Source organism: Chaetodon auriga, chromosome 11 (assembly GCF_051107435.1).
Source record: "Chaetodon auriga isolate fChaAug3 chromosome 11, fChaAug3.hap1, whole genome shotgun sequence".
In the NCBI taxonomy this organism is placed as follows: domain Eukaryota; kingdom Metazoa; phylum Chordata; class Actinopteri; order Chaetodontiformes; family Chaetodontidae; genus Chaetodon; species Chaetodon auriga.
In genome coordinates, this window is record NC_135084.1 from 18,677,749 (window position 1) to 18,699,817 (window position 22,069).

The following is a 22,069-nucleotide window of genomic DNA, read 5'->3' on the forward strand; positions in this document are numbered from 1 at the left end:
TGAAACCTGGCCGTGCTGAGCAAATATGCAAAATATGAAAGTTAATCTTACAATAATATGCTTTTTCATAGCTTTAATCGTAGAGTAACATAAAAACACCAACCAATGATGACTGTGCAGTTCAGAGAAGAACAGTGAACACAAAATGGATTTACTGCCACTAAAGCTGCACAGTCACTCTGTTTTTCTGACGGTTCAACTTCCAGGACTAAATTAAACTTTTATACATCTCATATACAGTGTTTAGCTTTGTCACTCCTCTCCCTGGTGTGCATAAGTCTGTGTAAGTCTGTGTACATATACACGCACATGCTGTAATCATGGGTGAGGAAAGAGGGGAAGGAAAAAAAAGACGTCCACCCAGGAGACAAAGACAGATCTAGCAAAAGGAAAGCAGTGTGGCACGGGGATGACACATGTTTAAGTGTTAAACGTGGAGGCAATTTGCAGTGGATCAATACAGTGGACAGGTTGGGGTCTCTTTGTTTGGAGTGTGCTATAGGAACACATTCCTAGCCAGCAGTAACAGAAGCCTGGAGCCAAGGCTGTCTACTCTCGCTCCGCTTAGATAAACAACACAGACACCGCACAGGGGGCCTCCCGTCTACTGAAGGCCCTGCATGATGGCCTGCACCTTCCATGAAACTGAAGGAACCAGGAGTCCTAAATATTGACAAAGCAGCAAGATTATGTTTCTCCTCCGCAGTGAGAATATATCGCTTCAAACTTATTGGATTGCATTCGTCCTGCGACGCCTTTGCTTTCAGCTTCACAAGCGTGATCACTGTTTTGACGCTTGAGAAAAGACCAAATGAAACGGAACAGAAGCGTTTGTGTTCCAGGTGAGGAGGCCGAAGGAAAATGTTTAATGATAAGGAAAGCCCTTACATCTTCTGAGTGTCTGCCAGCTGCTTCTCCTGAGTTTCCAGGTCGGTTTTGGCTGTAAAGGAAAGCATATATAAATACAGGATTAGATTAGGATTAGGACAGACACAGGATTTCCTGTATCATCAGAAAATACATCGTTCACCTACAATGCAAGTTGTATGTTAGGAGGATTCCACATGTCATCATTACTTAAATCAACAGCCCTCTTCAAGGTCAGTGCTGTGCCACCAGGTTATTAAGTGCTGGATCGTCCGCTGTTGCACAACTGACAAATGAGCGCTGCAGATCGCAGGACAAGTGCTTCTTTGTGCAGCGTTACTTCGAATGGAGACAGATGACTTTGTGTGTGTGTGTGTGTATATGTGTGTGTGAGTGTGAGAGAGGTGTGAGAGGCTAAAAGAGAGACGGCGAGAGGGTAAGAAAACTGCGAGAGTTGGACACCATGGTACACATTAGGAGATATTTCCAGCAGGCCACAACATTTATCTAGCCGGGCCATCAGGATAAATTCTGATATAAGAGAACAGCAGTGAAATGTGACAGCTTCAGTCAGGAAAACGCTGCAGGTCACGACTTATCAAATTTCAGATCTGATTTATCGGCCCATTTTCAAATATAGCCGAGCAGTAGTAGAGTCAATCCAGCTGTATTGTATTTATTTTTTTTGCTGGCTTATGTCTTCACTCTGCTGATGTGCGACCAAAAGTTAGACATTAAATCCTCCCCCCTGACAGCTCCTGGTCTGTGAGCTGCAGCTGTCGAATGGTCAAAATGAACTATGACCTCCTCATGGCTGTCCAAGACAGACACGACAGTAGATGGGACAGAGGATCTTTCCTGGAGCAAATCTGTGTTCCTCTCTTATCCCGGGAACATCTGGTTGCCAACGTGTAATTGAAGCCAGAGCAGCATCTCAAGGTCTCAGAGAAACGTGTTGAGACCGGTGCCATGATCATTCCACAACCATCCACCATCTCTCCCTGCTCATGGCTGATCAATAAATGATGACAAATTGATAAATCATAGGAGTGGGGCTTGCAACGAGCATCTTAATACCAGGACCGCGCTCTGTTGTTTGAGCAATGATGGTACTTTGCCGCTTACTATAATACTGAGGTGGAGGATTATGTTGTGAGTGATGTAAAATTTATTTCCAGAAATAATGAACATCAATTAAAATAGATAAACTGTGACATTCCTGCAATGCTGAGTGATTCAATGTGTGCTCTTACACAAGCCAAAAGAGTTTGGACGCTGTGTAAAACATAAATAAAACAGAATGTGATAACTTGAGAATCCTTTTTGACACATACTCAATTGAAAACAGCACAAACACAATATATTTAATGTTTAACCTCATAAACTTCATTGATTTTTATAAATATACGCTTATTATGGATTTGATGCAGCAACATGTTTCAAACAAGGAGCAACTAAAGACTGAAAAAAGAGGTGGAACGCTCCAAAAACACCTGTTTGGAACATTCCACAGGTAAACAGGCTCATTGGTCACAGGTGATAGTATCATGACTGGGCTCAGTCGTTCACAAGCGAGGATGGAGCGAGGTTCCCCACTTTGTGAACACATGAATTTCTGAAGGACATTTCTACACGGGCTCATTGTGAAAAACTGCTGTCAGTAAACACAGTTCATTTGCAAATGACTGCATTCTGTTTTTATTTACGTTTTACACAGCGTCCCAGCTTCGTTGGAATCAGACTTGTACTTAAGAGTATTATTGTGGTAATATGAAGACAATGTGGTATTGTGGGGCACACTGACTAAACCAATAATTGTATTTACAACAAAATACAAGGAAGAAAACACTCCAAGGAAGATTATTTAAAGATGTCAGTTCTGTTATCACATCATTAGAGTATAATATGGTATACATTAGCATGAAGGGTTTTAACCCTATCAGGACACATGATGTGACATCCAGAGCAGCAGAGTTGCAGCACGTCGAAAAGGGAAGTGGAGTTTGACATGAGTCTTACTAATCTTAATGTCCATCAGAAACAGATTATCACATGGCCAGTGCTCTCTCGCTAGTCACAGAGACTCCATCAAAGGCCTGCATGCATGAGAATTTGTGAAGCGAGCGGGGAAAATCGAGCTAGACCAAACAGCCGAGCTCCAACAAGTCCGCTCCCACTGTTATTCTGTGGTTAGTTTCATGGTCAGAAAATAAACAAAAGCGGTTTAAGCTGTGGAGCCAGAAACAGTTTAACCCCAGGCTTTTTAGAAATTACAGAAATAACAAAAATAAGACATTTGGCTGTTGTTCTTTTTTTACCACCGCAGTGGAGGAACCCCAAGAATCCCGTCTGGAGCCTTCTGAGTCACATGTCCACGTTACGGTGCTTACATTCTGCTCTCAGAGGAAAAACCTCGTCATTTGCATCAAAGAGAGAGCTCCCATATTTCTCTCAAACACAGAGAGAGAAAGGAAAAGCGAGGGGGAGAGGTGGAAATGGGAGCGATGCTTTCATCTGCAGACTTCCTTTAAAATGGACAGTGAGCATTACCACGGAAGAACATATGCTATATATTATACTCTCATCTGAATACAAAAGCAGTCGTAAGAGAGGCCCGTGAGCCGGGTCCTTCAGAAAGATTGGTCACACTCAACTGTATGCAGCCAGGGTCAAAGTCAATGCTACATAAAGAGTGACATTTGGCTTGTTATGTTAAAACAAGCACAGCAAACTAAAGTCTTACACCTTTGAAGTGGACCAATATTGTTTTGCTGTAGATGTCAGATTATGAGAAAAAAGCATGAATGTATGACATCTGGTGAACATGACGGACAAACACGACTAAATTTCCATTCGATTTTGCTGTAACAACATGTAGAATGAAAAAGTAGCAGGAGCTGTTAGCCTCCTCTGGAACATGAGCATTTTTTTCTGTCTTTAGCTTCCTCTCACGGTGTCTGCAGGAGATTTATTTGGAGGAGATTTAGCAGCATGACCATAGGGATGGCGGTGTTGGTCTGTCAGTCCACCACTTTAGTCCAGACTGAAATATCTTTGCAGCTATCGGGTGGACCGATATTCATGGTGCGCAGAGGATGAATCCTAACAACTTTGGTGATCCTTTGATTTTTTAATCAGTGTCTCCAGCAGGTCGAACTTTTCTTGTATCCAATAAAATATCTCCTTGATGGATTGGCAGAAAGATTTCCCTCCAGTGCTCCCATGAGGTTGACATTTGTGGTTTTGAGTTAAATGTTTCAACAACTAGCGGATAGATTGCCATGAAATTTGCGGTAAACATTCCTGTTCCCCTCAGAAAGAACTTTGGCGATTTTCTGACTTTTCATCCATCATTATGTCAAATTTCTAATTTGTCCAATACTTTGATTTATGACCAAATCAAAAACAAAAACATTTCCATCACAATTCATGTTTGGTACAAATTAGAAAATTTACGCATGCTAACACGCGAAACTAAGACGGTAAACATGGTAAACATTATACAACCCCCATTCCAAAAAAAAGTTTGGACGCTGTATAAAACATAAATAAAACAGAATGTGATAATTTGCTTATCCTTTTCGCCATAAACTCAATTGAAAACAGCACAAATATTTAATGTTTGACCTCATCAGCTTCATTGATTTTTATAAATATCTGCTTATTCTGAATTTGATGCAGCAACACGTTTCAAACAAGTTGGGACAGGAGCAGCTACAGACTGGGAAAGAGGTGGAATGCTCCAAAAACACCTGTTTGGAACATTCCACAGGTAAACAGGTTGATTGGTAACAGGTGATAGTATCATGACTGGGTATGAAAGGGGCATCCTGGAAAGACTCAGCCGCTCACAAGCGAGCTCTGTTGGATTCAGAGTTGTATCTGCTAAACATAATCATGTTAGCATTGTCATTGTGAGCATGTTAGCATGCTGACATTGGCATTCACCTCAAAGCACAGCTGTGCATACAGCCTCACAGAGATGCTAGCATGGCTGCAGACTCTTAGTCTTGTTAGAATAAAAGGGCAATGGAAGAGGAAGTGCTCATCATTTACAATCAATTCATCATCGTTTTAACAGCCCTCTTAGTAAACACCTCACTGTGAAGGATTATTTGAATTCCTAATAGGAGTGAATGAATGATAGAAAGAGAGATGAGGTCAAGGGGGCAACGGGGTGCTTCTAATCTCTCTGTCGTTCCTCTGACAGAAAAAAGAAAGACACCTTGTTATCAGAATGGTGGAAAAAGAAAGGAAGGCAGGAACTCCGGAAAAATCTTTACCAGGGGGAAAAAAGGATAAATATATGACAAAAACATGCCATGACGTCAGAAGCACTAAGTGAAAGGGATCAGGTGCCAAACAAGTCAGTTTTATTCCAGCCTCTCAGGCAGCCAGCTCTGTTCTCCGCAGTCAATTTAACAGGCTGCATGACAGGTTCACCTTCGGCCATCCTGAATCTGCCTTCGAGGCAGAGCAAGACGTTCGCTGTTTTATAAAGGTAGAGATCAAGATAAAAGACCCAGCTACCAAGTGCAGTCATGATCTGTCAAAGCAGATAGGCATACTTGAAACAAAAGCTTTGAGTTATTCAATACACCCTGGAGTAAACAGGCGTCCCTATGGAAACGACACCGAGTGAACCCTTGTGTGTGTACCGTATATCAACCAGAAAACAGCACGAAACAGATTTGGAAATGTGTCTGTAGACGGCGAGGACTTAAATCATTCTGACTGATGAGCTGTTTCGCATACTCTCACGCCACAGATGCATTTTCAGCCTCGATATGCCAAGACTATACCAGCACCAGATACTTTGGAATCAGGAGAGATGAATTATTTGCCTCCTTTGCTTTAACTCCCTGTTTGATGGTGAGACAGACGAGCAAACTCTACGTTTGAACGGACTGACCATCACTTGTTTCATCATATTTCAAGGACAAGACTGGTCATGTTCTATTTTCATCCTATTGTCAACAAATCTCACGAAAAGACCAAACTAACATGCAATAGTCTTAATATCAGTACTTTCCCTTTCCTCTCTGTGGTGCTCGACCCCGAGCCAATTTTTTTCCTTCTGCAAAAAAAAAAAAAAAAAAAGAAAAAAGAAAAGGGTTCCAAGCATGGTTTGAATTTATCATCCCACAGAGAACTACAATTTTAATTTTTTATTTATTTATTTTTTAAAAAAAAGGTTAAATAATTTCAAAACTGGAAAGTTTGTAGCGAACTCAAACAGGGGTCACGAGTGTATTCATTAGGGATTCTTTTCAGCAGCGGAATTGGTGAAATTTGCAGTATTTATAGAAGCAGAACAGCTTAAATGGGACTCAAAATACGCCACAGTGCCAAAGTTCAGTGTAATGAAGGAACATGTCACCCAGTGAAACAAAGTGGCTCACTGATGTGTTTTCAGCAGTTTTTGGACAACATTGGAGGTCTCTAGCAGGCTTCCCACACAATACTTGTTAGCAGCATCTGTAAGTTGGATAATATCACCAGACTTGTGCTTTAATGAGAACGGTGGAAGTTGTATGAATCATCAGTTTCAACTGATTTGGAAAACAGTCTCACCTTGGCTAAGAAATTCGTCCATCTTGTCTTTAAAGGGCTGCAGATTCTCTTCAGTCGACAACTTGCAAACCTTCTCTGTCTCAGCTGAGCATGCTGAAACAACAAGAGGCGATCATGATGAGAGGGGGAAAAGTCTTTCAGAACAGTAATATCTTATCCAGCATTTGTGCTGCAATTATAAAATCTACAGTGCACATCATCAAGGTTGGACTTGCTTTGATAAATCTCTGCTGAATTTCTGCTGAATAAGTGTCAGCAAAGACGTAATGATCCATAAGGACTAATAAGGCACCCCCAGGAACCAGCAAGGCCTGCGCTCTGATCCCGGGAGAACCTTATCGTCACGCTCTATTGGCAACCATAACGGATACACAAACTCAGCTCAAGGCCTTAGAGGTGCAGAGGCCATGAGACGCCTCAGGGAACGTGGAGGTCGGGACTGGGCAAGTGGTAATTCATAGACCATATGGTGCCTCGACCAAAAAGGTACACAGTGAGCTCTCTCCACTGTGTTCAATGCTGATGTCCTTAAGGCCAGCCAAGGCTATTTCAGCGCCGCCTACCTATCGGAACCCCCCCTCTGGGAACTGTCATCGAAGCCCACGTCTGTTAGAGCACTCAGCTGGCTCCTGCTAGGTAATGAAGAGGTCTGCAGGTATAGCATGTGATGATATATTTATGAACAGTCAGCATGTGCCACTGCCGCTGGGGTCGATGCAGAGGCAAGTCCATTTCCCCTGCGAGCAACTCCATCTTTATGAATTGCAAATAATGAACAGCCTAAAGAATCATTATGGCAGAGGAAAAACAATATTTGGCAACACGGATGAGGCATCTGATTGGTTTAGCAGCAAAGATACATAAAGCATGATAGAGGACAGATCGGGTTTTGGGAATTGTCGATCACGCTGCAAAGCACACAAAGTCACACGTACGCTACGTACCCACACGTGTGCACACATATGTTTGCACAGAACTACACAGTCATTTTTTACCACCTGTAGGCACTTGAGTCCTTGGAAAGTGTTCTGAGTGCTGAGTGACTTGAGACAGAGTAATGAAAGGGAGCATTTCCCAACTGCCTCATTCATTAAGACTCTTTGCACTCAACCAATCAGTTTGGTATGTCAAGCATAATCCAATTTCCACAGTGTTTTCTGAGGTCTTGATATGCAGTAACATAACACATTCATTCTTACAGTTTTTCTCTCTTTTTTGTAAGCCTCTTGTTTAGCTTTACTTTTCATTGTGATGAATGTGCTTGCTATATGTTTAATACCAAAATGCAACACACAAAGTCCCTTCATGGAGTAATGCTTTCATCATGTGTTTCATTGTGTTACGTAATTGTAACCAAAGTTCAATGGAAATTTGGAATCCCAATTCTTTGGCTTGAGAAAACCACGAAAAATATTTTTTGTTTTTTGTTTTCCCTAAAATTGAGGGTTAGTGGTGACGATGATTTTTAACTGAATAATAATGATTTTTTTCACTACATAAAAGCATGTTTGTAGAAAGTTATGTAATAGATTCGCCACGTGTATCTGTTCAGGATGACTGAAGATCTGACTGATGAACTACTGAATGAAAAAATGAATGGATTAAAGAGTCAGCTATTAGCCAAATCATTCCATGCATTAACCATATTGAGGACCCTCCTGATCAAAGTGATCATGCACAACATGAACAGAGTGAGTCTCATTGTTGTATGTTGGAGGTTTGCATCTTGCAGGGTGCGGTGATTCGGAGCATCCAGTTCAGTGAAGAGCTGATGAACCTTTGATAGTGCACACAGGTAGTGGAAGTTCCTTGACCTTGCCCCCTCTATATTTTGATCTCTGTTTCATGAGGAAGGCAAAGGCACACTGGGTCCAACAGGAGTCTACATCTGACAAGTCACATCTGCTTCTGGTTAGTTCGTCTGTATGACAAACAGATGCTATCTCTCTGTTGACCTGCCTCTACGATCCACACATGACCATAGCTGGTCAGGTTTGGAAAATTACTTTCCATTGTGCTAGGGGATACGTGCATGGATTAATACAGAATTTATCGCTACATACATTACTATGTGATGGTATTTTAAACATGATGTGACACCTGTCATAATTTGGCTAAGTTTACTACCTGATAAGCTTGTTGTAAAGATGCAGTTTAAAGCTTTTGGAATGTAGGATGGCAATCATACCACTGAGGTCTTTCCTCAGCTTGCGCAGATCTCTTTGAAAGTCTTCAAACTTCATCTGGGAGGCCTGGAAAAGGTCCTGGGGCTCAGGCAGAGGGTAGACACACGTCTCTCTGCCCGCATCCTGATAAAGCACAACACACATTCATGCACAAAAAACACACACACACCAATGTCAAAGTCAATCTTCCTCAAATGGGAGAGGGCCTCTCTAGTACACAGAACACACCAGGCACCAGGCTGAAATAAATGTCTTCAGAGACCTACATGCACTTATCAGCAGTCCAAACATCCTCGAGAAGATACGGCTGAAACTGCAGCGGATAATGAGCGTTAAAGCTTAATGCAGAAACTACACGGCAGTTCTCTCCGTCAGAGCTACTACGGGGCCATTATGAGTGCGAGAGTCATGTCATGCAGGTTGATTTTGGCAAGCAGCACTCTACTGAGTTCATCTCATCTGGAGAACCTAATTATTTACACTAGCGCTCCTTTGGATGCTGTGCCAGTGAACAGACTGCAGGTTTGAATGAACCCAGACCAAAGCACAGCAAGAGCAGGAGATGAAGAGTGAAAGACAGAGAGAGAATTATAAGAGAGAGCCAGAGGAGGAGAGAGATTTGTTTCTGCCGTAAATGAGGAAAGAGAAAATAAATAATTTGATAAAGGATAAGCCATGGTATCCTCTGGCAAGAGAGGAGATGAAAAGAGAGCTCTGGAAGGATTTCTAAGCAAATCAGACTAAAACAGAAAAGTGATTCAAATAAACAGGAACCAAAACATACCTCATCAAAGTGCTTTAGATAGTAAGCAACAATGTAGGACAAAAGACTCCGGGAATTATCCTGAAAGAAAGAAAAATAAGATCCAAATAAATAAACCAAATTCCCTTTATTTATTAATTTAATCATTTTGGAGCACGACGGTTTAATTTGTGGAAGGCAAACAAGAGCAGAGACAGCGGTCATAGGAGTTGGGGATAAATCATGACATTGAAAGAGCAATACAACAAAACACAACTGCGCTGGGCTGGCTGTCATAACTCAGAGTTGGTGGAAAGTTTGATGTTCTTTATGGATACCTTACTCGGCCCACCACCACAAAAACACAAACCACTGTGTCCTTATATGGCAGTGCCAAGGGCACACTGAGCCCTTTATGATATTGAATAAGAACAGTAAACAGAATGGCCTCTCCTCTAAATCTGCACAGCTACAGCACTCATGTTTGGCAGCAGTGAAGGCCCCTTTCAGCTCCCACACACTCACATGAGATAATTGTAAAACTGAATCAACCTTTAGTCCCATATCACCTGTTTTCTAGTTCAATGTGAATACAGCTGTGTTTCTGTGGGTGTCCATGTACACAAGTTTGTCTCCTTTACTTATGTTACACAACTTAAACATACATTTCTGGCCTGTTTGTTCATGAATAACACCTAACTGAGTGTCTGCTCTTGTGCACTGAGCGATGTTTGCTTTTATTCCTGCAACACACAGACTCACACTGCTTTTAACGTCCTTCAGTTTTGGCAGAATGTCCAAGGTGAAGCCGTCAGCCTGCCCTCGAGACCGATTACCTCCATTCATGAAGTTGCCAAAAGCCAGCACCAGGCCAAGTACCTTCAATACACATTCACCACTCTGGAGAGACTGTTGCGCACACGCACGCACACACAAATGAGATGAAGATATGAAGGTTAAAGTGAGTGACAGAACGGAAAATGAAATGAGAACAAGCCCAGTGGCTCACCTTGCATACTCTCTGAAGGATTTCTACTTTGCGAAGGACTGAGGTGATACATTCATGGAAAGTTGACTGAAACAGGATGCAGAACACTCGTTCAGAGAAGTTGGGGATTTGGGACAACTGGAATAGAAACCTAATGAAGGCACAAAATCAGTCACCATGACGCATCTGTTTGATGACACAGGTCTCATGTACTAAATTTGGTTCAGGAAGTAGGTTTGGTTCTTACTGTTCAGGCTTGTCCAGTGGCTTGGCATCCTCTTTGTCTTCGCACGATTTAATGTGCTTCTTAATGCCATCCATCTCATCATTTTGAGCTCTCTGTCAAATGAAAATGCAGATTAAGATGGAAATTCATTGCATATGGGCAGGTGGAACCTAAAGGCACCATTAAAATGTCTAAATATGTTAATGTAAGTATGAATAACGAATAAAACTGTCTCACAATTGAAAGGGATTTTTTCTTTTTACTCAAATCAAAAGACTAGCTGATTAAAATATAATATGTACATAGTTTGGCATCAAGGGCACGATTTGATCAGTTCCTGATGCTTCCCTGATCAAACACATTGGCATTAAACTGGAATTCCGCTTCTCCAGGCGGCTAATAAGTGAACATACACAGGTGTCGTTTGGACACATTCACATATGTGTTTCTTATAATCGTAAAACAGACCTGAAAGAATTTGGATTTATCAACATAAATGGACATGATGGGAAACGATATGAAGTTCACTTTACCTCCACAGAAACATGTTCCCAGCTTTACAGTACATTAATAAATTGAGTATGTTGGATGTTGCTCTGAGTCACGGCTGATCAAACAAATACACAGATGGTACTGACCCACCTTAGTTTTCTGCTGATGAAGATCATGCGATATGATCAACAGCACCAGAACACTTACTGCATCACTTAAGAAGATGTTTTGTCAGCTTTCCAGGTCAAGAATGAAGCTTGAACCTCAACTTTCAAGCCGACATGGACGAGAACTGCCCTAAAATGCTCAAACAAACTGGAAATTTGAACAGCCACAGTTTCATAACAACTGGCAAACTTCCTCTGCTCATGAAGATATGCGAGTTGATCAAAAGCTCCAGAGCAGCTACTAAATGGAACTTGAGGTGGGTTTGTTTTGTCAGCTCGGTTCTCCATTTCATTCTGCAGCCAAACTGTAGCTGAAGCATAAAAGAGCTCCGAAATTGTGCAGTTTTGTACTTAAACTCAACCGTATGCCAGTTTATACAGTATAAGTTTTATAAATGCTAAAGAGTTGCCTTCAGCCAGACTTGCATTCCTGACTATTATCCTGCTGTCAGGCTCTGGACCACAGTTTTATACAAGGTGGTATAAAAAAAGCAGGCCAGAAATGCCCCTGTGTTGTGTGTTGTGGCAAAGACAATAGATGTTAATGCGTCTGACGCAGTTGGGCAAAACAATAAAACCATCCCCAGGAAGAGAATGTAAACTCTCTCTCAGTCCTTCCAGAGCCGATAGACCCCCAAAGAGTCTCAGCAGTCTGGTCTCTCCCTCTGATTCTCTCCATCTTTCTCTCTGGGGTTTGGCCTCGGCATGGATCCTTGGGAAAACATCAAACACCAGCATCAAACGCGCTGAGGGCCCGATTAGTATTCTACACACCGCTGCCTTCTGTCGACGAGGGCAAGCTCTCCTTCGCCTTCTCTCGAGATGTTTTCAAGTGTAAATATATTTAATACAAAGCAGATCCTTTTCAAAGGGCAGCAGCGGAGCCCAGCAGTGTTTGGTGTAATTGGGGACAAGTAGGCATTAGCGTGTGATCTTTGAATTGCTAGGGCATGTAGCAGTGGTTGTTAGCATGAGAAATAGAGTCCCATGTGGAATATCAAATGCAAAGGAAAGTAGGATGATATTTGTGATGCCAGAATTCTAGCGGTAGCCAAGTGGTATTCATTAGCAAGGTTTCTAGAACAGAGCTAAACAGAGCCAGGCAGGGCTTAATCACTATTTATGTCACTCAATTTTCAATGGAACAACATTTAAGAGATTATTTGTACATGTGAGCTGCCAAAGAATGGTGTCTAAATGACAAATTGCATCATGTAATAAACACGTCAAACATACTCAGACATCACAAGGCCTTGTCGTAAAAATAAAAAGTGGTATGAGGTGATTATTTGTAGTGTAAAAGTTCGTAGGAGGGACTGTGGCTCTCGCTGACCTCTTTGACATTTAGCTACTGTCAGCTGAAAGGAGTCTGAACTTCAGACATCCAGTCTGGGCCCAGATTATGGCTTGTGATATTAGAGGGGAGGGAGCGGTGTCCCACTATCACTGTGACCCCTTTAATGGCGGTGGCTTATTGTTCAAAGAGCAGGAGTGGCTGTAATCTGCAGCTCATAGACTGAGCGACTCTGTCCTTGCCTGTGTGTGTGTGTGTGTGTGTGTGTGTGTGGGTGTGTGTGTGTGTTGCTGTCTGCATGCAGTACGGCATGTGCACATTTGTGTGGGTCAACATGTTTGTTTGCAAGCATGTTTGTGCGTGTGAGCGAAAAAGCCAGCGAGGGAGGGCAGTGTGTGATCTCGCTCCTAGCACAGTGAGTGAGGGTGTAACCATTAGAAGCCCCTCGCATTCCTCAAGACAGGCTGACTGTGCTGCCAACTGTGGTTTAGGGGGCTGGAGACCCACAGACAGGATGGAGTCTCGCAATACAAAAGAGAAACAATTTGGCTCCTCGACTCAATAACATAGCCTTAGGCCATAAGGGGGAGAAGGAGAGAGGGAGAGGGCTTGAAGTCTCGGGGTGAGTGGAGAGGTTAGGAGACTTTTGATCCTCAGTTATGACACATTGGTTCATAACTACAGCTTGTCTCAAGCCTCAGTCTCATTCCCATGATCAACATTATTAATATGCCTCTGGCAGCCAAAGGTCCAGGCCTCTCCTGTGTAGTTGTGCCAAAAAGCAACTCACAGGAATTTCACAGCATCTTAAAACTGTATTACAGTTGAAATGTGGAAAACATGCTCGTTTTCATGTTCCATTATTTACTGACCTGACTTCGAACGGGTCCTGAACCGCTCCTATCAGTGAAGGCTGATGAATATGTATTTACTGTGTGCAAGCAGCCCCTCATAGTCAAAATGGAGACATATCAGAGAGCAGCGATGACAGCTCCGTAACTCTTTTTATGCTAATATTATACAATACGATGTGGTCACTTCACTTGGCAAAGCTCAGTGTAGTCTCCCTCTCTTTTTTTAAACCACACCAGCGCTTTCGAGAGGAGCCGCGTGACACAAACGCTGGAGTTTCTCAGCTATCATCTGCTCTGCACAGGCGCACTGCAAAAGTCAATCAGACCCAGTGTGAAGAAAACATGTTTACTATGTAAAAGCGCTGGTCCCCTTCCAGGCCAGCAGACAGACCTACACAAGACTGACTCTGTCGCCAAACAGCACGCATACCAGTACGGTTTGTGGCTCGCCTGTTTGTTTTGGTATCTAATGCACACTTCCTTTAGTTCACCCTGTCAAGATGGAATCAGAACACCACACAGAGAAATGCTCGCAGTGAAGTGACGCTGCAAGATGCTGTTTTATGCAATACACATACCAGTTTAATTAAAAGGTGGATTTCTTTCCCGCCTACTCTGAATGTAGAATTTTTGATAATCTTCGAAAGGTATCATTTGATGGATAGCAATTGGTGTGTTGTGGTTTACCCTCGGGGAAGCGCCAAATAAAACAACACTCACAGCTGATGAATGATTTTTTGCCATTTTGTTGATATCTGGGCTTGTTGCGTCGTCTTAGGTTTCATTCTATAATAAAATGATTGCATATATGGCATGAAATGAGTAACCATAAATCATTCTATTTGTCACAAGCAAACTGTTCCAAAATAATACTTTTACTGCAAACCGCAGAGGAAAAGGGAAAAAAAAAAAAAAAAAAGACTGCAAGGTTTTCCCAGACCGAATGCTGCAGTCAGGATCAGCCTGAGCTGTCAGTGGTGTTACTTGTATAATTATACTGGGTTTGTTGCTCAACATTGTATATTTATGTGATTCTGCATTGGCAGGAAAGTGCAGAAATGTATTTCAGTTTGGGATATTGTCTTTTTACTGGTCTATTGACTTTACTGAAACCACTGTCCACATGAGCCTTGATAATCCTCCATTCAAAGTCAAAGATTGGCAAAGTTAAAAAATGTTTGTTACTGTTGTGACCACAAAGACATACCTCTAATTCCAAGTAGCGCTACAACATGTTTTTGTACTCACATTTTCATAAAGAGCATGCAGAGTCTCCAGATCAACGACTGCATTGTCCATGTTTAGGACAGCTGCGGATGGAAGGACAGGATGACATGGGTTAAGGTGAATGTGATGACGTTCCCCCGCCAGCCTCGAGGAACACCTTTAACAAGTCAGACATCAAACACTCGTAGCATTTTTCTTTGGCTGAAACAAACATCACAAATTTCACCTTTTCAAATCTGTGAGTTTTTTTTTTTTTTTGTCTTGCTTTGCTGGACTTGAAGGTGGCATGAAACAACAGAAAAATTCTCCCTGCACGGCCCACGTGAAGCGTCATGTGCCGTATGCTGTGAGTTACATAGATATCAGCTCTCATCACGCCAGCAAAGCAGGGGCCACAAACTAAAACATAAATATGGAGGTCTTAGAAATCTGTCAGAGGCACAAAGATCTGTGTTTGAACTCCTGTGTTTGAATTCCTGGTGTCGCCTTTTTGTCTCGGCGCGAGGACCTGGCGCCCGTGAGCATTAATCCTTTGAAAGTAAATGTTTAAAGACAAACAGAGCCCGGGGGTCTGTGGTGTTGAGGCTGAGGTGTTGCTGTATGCACAATCACCCAGCGAAGCACTCGACACCTATATATGTATTTCACCGTGCTGTGGGTGTCCAAATTACTCACATTGTTTTGATCTGCTGATTTGCTGTTGAGGTGCAGCGGGGGAAACGAGTGTCAGAGGGGATAAAGGAACTTGGAGTAATGGACTCAATGCACGGTGTTCACTTTGCATCACATATTATGCTTGGACACGGAATAGGACTGGACTTCGTTTAAGCTTTCCACCGATGCAAACTCAAGAAAGAAAAGAGTAAAGAAGATTATGAGATAAACTAAATTGGAGAAAGGACAGGCACTTGGAAAAAAGCCTCAAGTGACTGTTGTGTTGGTCCAGTCAGTTTAGTCTTGTGTTTTTAGCTCTGATATGGCTTTATCTCTCTTTATGTAATCCTGCAGCCTTTTTAATCGCCTCACTCCTGTTCCACAAGGGCAAATCCACCCCTTCTTTCCCAGTTCTTTGCTGTCACTCTCTAACCTCTTCACACTCTCTCTTCTTCCAGAGCCACCACAGAAATAACTTCCTCCTCTCTGACTCTCCCCTTTTCTGTTTCTCGCACTCTTCTCTTGTAACCATTTGGTTTTCATTACTATCTGAACCAGAGTCTGGCTGGCTGGTTTGATTGGAGACGGGTTCTAAAAGACATGGGAGAAAACCGTATCATCGCTCTGACACAGACCTCTTATGACCAAAAGCCAGACCCATCTGCCTGCGTCTACCCCAACTACCACATTCAACCCCAGCGTGGCGCCGGCAACCACCATCTAATACTGCGACTGGCGCTCCAAAGCCTCACAGGAAGCAGACACCGCACGGAAGTGTCCTATGAAACACGCAGAGCGCCGGCCAACTCTGACAACAAACAACAACAGCTGTGAGGAAAAGAAAAATGTGTTGTCTCCTCTCTGAGCAATGGAGCCGTCATAAAACCGACGCGATCTAAATCAATGACTCAGAAACTGTTTTTCCTCTGGTCAGAGATATCCAAGTGATGAAGGCTTTGCTGGTCACAGTCTTCATCTTGAAATCAAAAAGAAATAAAACAATGATTCACTACACCGTGAGGGGCAATTACAAAGTGTTGACGAATGAATCTTTTTCTTTCGCAAACAAATTGCCCTTTGATTCTTTAATCATCTTAAACCTCTAATGGCACAAGGGAACATGAGATCATTTCAGGAATGGGAAAACAATAGCATTGTTAATACACAGTCTTTTGGGTTTTGTTATTTATGTGAAATAATGAGTAGTTTTAGCCTGTAATCATTCAAGCCTAATAATCATCCCATTAAAATGCAGGACCATACACTTTTTTGGGTTATTTTGTTTATGCAAGGAAGAAGGCATCTGACTGTTTGTGCAAAATAACAAGTACTTCACCAAACCACTGAGATATCTTCTCCCTGATCTTACGCTCCATGATATACTGAAGTTTCCAATCAGCGCTAATTATGTACTATGGAAAAACTGTCCTAACATAGGAGATGAATGACAGCGCTGATGAGAGTGGCCTTTGCTTGCCCTCCCACTCTGTCCTGAGATGGATGCACCAAAGACTGACATGAAGGCCAGAAATAGAGGAGTGAAAACTGTGACTACGTCATGTACCGGCCATGGTTTCTGTGGTACACATTTATTTTGATGTAACATATCCAGCTGCCATGCAGGTTGAGATAAAAACTTGAAGCTGGAATAAAGGCTCCACTGTAGGAGGGTCGAACAGGATGAGGAGAAGAGGAAGAGTGTTTAGACACATGGATGAGCGAAGACTGGAGAGCAATCAGAGAGTAACTAAAACAGGAAAACAGTCTGTTCCCATCAACATCTCCCGAATGACTTCACTTTAACAAAGCCGTTTAGACAAGTTGGTGACAACTCATCAGAGAAAGAGAGAGAGAGCTGCGGAGAAACGCGCTGTGGATGTTAGATGGGGAGAGATTATGCAAAATGAGAGCAAAGAAAAACAGACGGGAGGAGAGTTACAAAGGAAAAACAGCTGAGATGCCTTCCAAAGTTCTGACCTGTGATAAAGCTCATTTCTACAGGGAGGTTAAGCTTTGACAATGACCTCAGCCAATATTTGATCTTCATCACTTCTCAGTAGACTGAGAACAAGATTATTTTATGAACAGGGTTAGCAGCGCTCCAAACACAAACAAAACAAACTCAGTTTGGCCATTTTTTTAACTTTGTAGAGAGAAATTGCCCTGAAAGATGTTCAAGAGTGGCGTTTGAAGTGAGCGTTCAGTGTATGTTTGTACTGTACGCTTCTGATGAAAAGGCTCTTTTGTTTATTCTGAGTTAATGTTTTCTCCTGTACACCTGGGGGTGGCTCCTAAACCTCTACAAAATGAGGAGGACACCAAAAACACATTAGCACAAAGATAAAACGGTAAACTAGTAGCTTTAGTAGTACATTTAAAGTTTGGTCCTGCGGGGAACATGAACATCTGAACCAGATTACAAGGCAATTCATCGAACAGGACCACAGAAGTCAACCTCATGGCGGCGCTAGAGGAGGGGGATCACCAGTGAGCTTGCCTGGAGCTGGCCCATGGCCCTAATGTGTCTAATAAAAACCACCAAATGTATTGACTTTAACATAACACTCTTTAGTTAAGCCTTTTTGGTGTATAAAATACAGGCAGAATCAGTGTCAGAACAATATTATGCTGCATATATTTTGGAAAATGCTGTAAAATAAGACATCAATCACAAATAAATCCACTATACATAGAGATACTTCATTTTCCCCACATTGACCATTACTGTAGTGCTTTCAGTACCACCTGAATACTGTAGTAACATGCAGGCCATATCAAGTACACTTATTGTGCAGAGACATACTGTTTCCACAATGTCATTTTACTATACCTGTGTCATTAAAGCTATAGGAAAATGTATGCCCACATGGTAACACTTACCATTCTGGATGTCCTTCATATCAAGATGAATACTGGACATCAGGATACCAACAGCCTGCGAACGCTTGTTGCTCAAGAGCTTCACCACCTGAGAGTCGAATCAGACAAAGACGTGTGAGCAGTGGGGCTGCACGAAGCCAACGAGAGCAGGGATGATACCACTGCACCAAGACATGCACACACACATACAGACAAGACGTTTAATAATTGACTGGAGACAAAAGACAGGAACATCACTCTCTTTTGTCTGTTTACTTCTGTGGGAGGAAAACTTAAGACTATTCACCCGCAAACCTTTGCAAAATTATAATGCTGTCGAGTTAAATTATGATGATTAACAATTTATCCGTTCCCTCCAATTTTCCACATCCATCATTTTTCAGTCGTGCAAATGAAACCAGCCATCCAGAAGGCACACTTGCTGAGTGGTGAATGAACGCATGATTCAAGTCCTGTGACTAATTAAATATACAGAAAATCTCTGGTTGTGTTTACATTAGATTTTATGGAATTGTGCGATGCAGGGATATGACTTACCTTGTAATCAAAACTATTGTATCACAAGATCAAAACCGCTCCAAAAGCTGCAGTATTAACAAATGTCAACTGAATAATAATAGCTTCCACTTGTCAAACAGCCAGGAGTTGAATATCAAGCCGGTGTTGTTATTATGCATGAAAAACTGCATCCAAGGGGGCCATTACGAACCACAGCTCGCCTGAATAAGCAGAAGTGTGCGCCGGGTAGCAAAGCAGTGAAGGGACAGGACAGGAAACCCGTAGCCTACTGTGATCCAGACAGAACGCTTCCATCTAAACCAGATCACAAAGACCACAGACCTCTCAAACACACAGGAAGTTATATCACCAGGCCCCAACTGTCTCCATTTTCCCAGCTCAACCACGGCTTCAGGGGACAGGCCGTTTGAGACCTGATGCCGAATGGCTTCCACCATGAGCCCGTGAGAGCTGGTGCAGGGTAGCTGCTTAATGGCAGTGAAAGAATTAGTCATTAGTCATGTTTTATCAGCTGACCCGGCTCTTCCACATGTGCCAACAACTTTAACTTACATAAAACAGAGTTCAGTGGTTTACTACCTAGCTGAGTTGCCTGATTTTACAGAGGATCACTTTACAGCATTTTACATAAATCTAACATGAAATATCCCTCGCATCAGTACTATCATTTCGTAATGAAACACAGCTGGATCCGTGAACCACTAGCAATTGAAATTATTTTCGTGACATTTTCAGCTGAACAGAACAACCCTGAAAATTTCATCTAATACAGTGTCATTAGAGGATCTTATGAAATCCATGTGTGTACGTTTTTGGTTTAAAGAAATCCATCAAGTCACATGAATTATATCTTGATCTTTCATCCATTTATCATTTCAGTACTGGACTTTCAACGATGCAGCACAGCTCCAAGTCACGTGTAATGTACAGCTTGTTCTCTCAAAAGAAGCTGAAAAAAAGACCTGAAAATAAAACGGTATGTAAGTTCTGAGTTGTACAAAACAGTAAGTATTGATCATAATCTAATCTCTTTGTCATTTCACATTGAGATCAAGCACTGAGAGTTGTGCTGGACTGCAGTTCACTCTTATTTTGTGAGAATTGGGCACTGAACTGAGCAGTGGAGGTGGAGCAAGTTTCTGCAGAATCCACATATTGATTGATTACACAAGAGCCAGATGTTATAACCAGCAAAGACACCGTATCAGGTGAGAAAGACAGTTGTATGCCGCTGCTGCGAAAAGGAAGGGAAGTTACCGTCGGGCCGCTGATTTGACTCCTTTAACAACACTGTCAGCAGTTGCAGCACTTAGTGTTTGATTGCCGCAATTTGCATCAGAAATAGCTCTCCTTCTCCAAGTCATTAATCCAAATACTCAGATATTATACACATATTTTTAGATTTAGTGTGACCTCCACCTTCAGAGGATATCATTACCTCCAATAAACATCACAAATAAACATCCAGAAATTAGAAATCATTGAGAAAAAAGCTGATTTAACTCCAAACTTGCCCGAGAATCATCACATTTTACATCTTCTTCAGTATCAAAGTGATCCATTCGTAGTATTCTGTATCCATGAGTATCATTGTATTATTACAGGCAAAAAGCAGCTACTCAGTGACTCCATGGTAACATTATACTTCCTGTTTACATCATGGGAATTGTAGTTCCAAACCTTACAGAATGATTCTCTCCAAAAATAGACTCAAGACAAAGACTAAAAATAGGAGAGACAAAATAAGCAGCGGTGATGGGCTGCAGCTGTCTTGATTTTGTCTGTTATTGTGGGGCCCACAGTGTAAAACTTTGAAGGCCCCTGGATTAGCTGATTGACAGTAAATGAATTTGCAGCTGCTTTGATAATCACTTAACTACTTAAGTAATTTTTAGAGAACAAACTCCAAACTTTCAGCCTCTTAACTGCGAGGATTTGCACACAAATTTGATTGCAAATTATATATCTTTGGGCTCTGGACTCTTGCTCAATGATTAACTGATTAATTGAGAAAGTAATCAGCAGATGAATCAATGTAATTAAACAATCATGGCCTTACAGTCATTCATATCCACTCTTAGCAGGCCAATAAGAAATCCTCATTCATGTGGGATGGAAAACTTTAAGCCTTGGGGAGCTTAGGACCCAAGCTGCATATTAGCATTCATTTTTGATCACAAGTGAAAACACACTTCTCATCTCAAAAACCAAGCACTGGTAATACACAAAATACTGACAGACTGACAGCAGGTGCCAAGAAACAAAAGCCCCAAATCTTCAGTGTTGAACAGATGCATATCACATCATTTAGCAGCATATCCTACAGCTACACTCCACCTCCGTATGAAAAGGACAGCAGCATGTCCTGAAAGACAGCTCCTCTTTTAAACCTCTCTGCAGAGAGGCAGCAGGGTCAACATGTGATACTGGGTGTCAGTACAGTATTTCCTCACATCTGATACTGATGTCAGCAGAGGCCTTTAAACTGGCCCAGTACTGACGCCAAAGCTGCTCTCTAGTGGTAGCTCTTGAGAAGATGCTTGTCTGCTCTCATCAGCAGAACAGTTGAACTCAGAACATAAGTGGATCGAAATAGCCGCAAATAGCAGAAGATGGGATTGATTGTCTCGAGGCCTGGGGCCAGTCCTCATGAGCTGGAAATGTCAAAGGTTTGGTTCTAAATTGGGGTCAGTCACAGTTCTGCATACTGCTTGTTTTTCTCTTTCTGTGATAGGCTTCAATATATCTTCAGCACCATTGTTGTGCTGCAGAAACTGCACAGCAATATCATGCAGTGATGACCGAGGGAGTTCAATCCACACCCAACTCAATTTGTCTCTCGTCTCTCACAATTTAATAATACAACCACAACACGAGTGGCTTTGTGATGTGGTAGCCGACTCGCTCAGAGCTCCATCAATCAGAACAACACGTCAAGGAAAGTCTGTTTTAATAGAGATGACGACACTCATTCTGGTTGCTGCCCTCCTCCCTGCCCTGGGTCATCTCCTGTATCTAGACAGGTGTCATCCTGCTCTGTGCAGAAGTAAATCCCCTCTATCATGTCTCTGAGGTGTCAAAGAAACCACCTGACAGCTCCTGGAGTGTTAACATGGTTAATGACGGCTATTTTTGAGGAGTGTTTGAAAAGGAATTTGTTATTTTCTCGTGAAGGGTAAACTCACTTAACTTATCTACGGTTTCCATTGCTGTTGACTTTTGTGCTCTGTTGGATCAAAGCTGCAAGGGGAGTGTTTTTTCTCTCCTGTCCTATACATAGGGCCTTTAACTTAGCTACCGCAATTACCAAGTTACTTCCTGATAAGTGCATATTCCTCATAACAACGTAAACATAATGTAGCTCATGCTGATGCAAGCGCAAGCTGCATATTGCCTTAT

The 22,069-nt window shown here is 42.1% G+C and overlaps 1 protein-coding gene across 4 annotated transcripts in view; it reads right to left on the reverse strand.

Moving 5' to 3' along the window:
- The window catches only part of fmn2a (formin 2a), a 38,047-nt gene that overhangs the window by 2,598 nt on the left and 13,380 nt on the right, over nt 1-22,069 (reverse strand). Inside the window, exons 6-14 of one of the 4 annotated variants that reach the window (XM_076743632.1) lie at nt 18,152-18,239; nt 14,639-14,700; nt 10,605-10,696; nt 10,379-10,508; nt 10,132-10,278; nt 9,412-9,471; nt 8,630-8,750; nt 6,442-6,534; nt 889-940 (exon numbers count right to left, since the gene is read on the reverse strand). In XM_076743632.1, the coding sequence (XP_076599747.1) occupies nt 889-940; nt 6,442-6,534; nt 8,630-8,750; nt 9,412-9,471; nt 10,132-10,278; nt 10,379-10,508; nt 10,605-10,696; nt 14,639-14,700; nt 18,152-18,239 (845 nt within the window). Of the gene's footprint in view, nt 1-888; nt 941-6,441; nt 6,535-8,629; nt 8,751-9,410; nt 9,472-10,131; nt 10,279-10,378; nt 10,509-10,604; nt 10,697-11,211; nt 11,955-14,638; nt 14,701-18,151; nt 18,240-22,069 lie in introns of those variants that run through there. The other 3 variants (XM_076743634.1, XM_076743636.1, XM_076743635.1) reach the window with 3 other exon arrangements.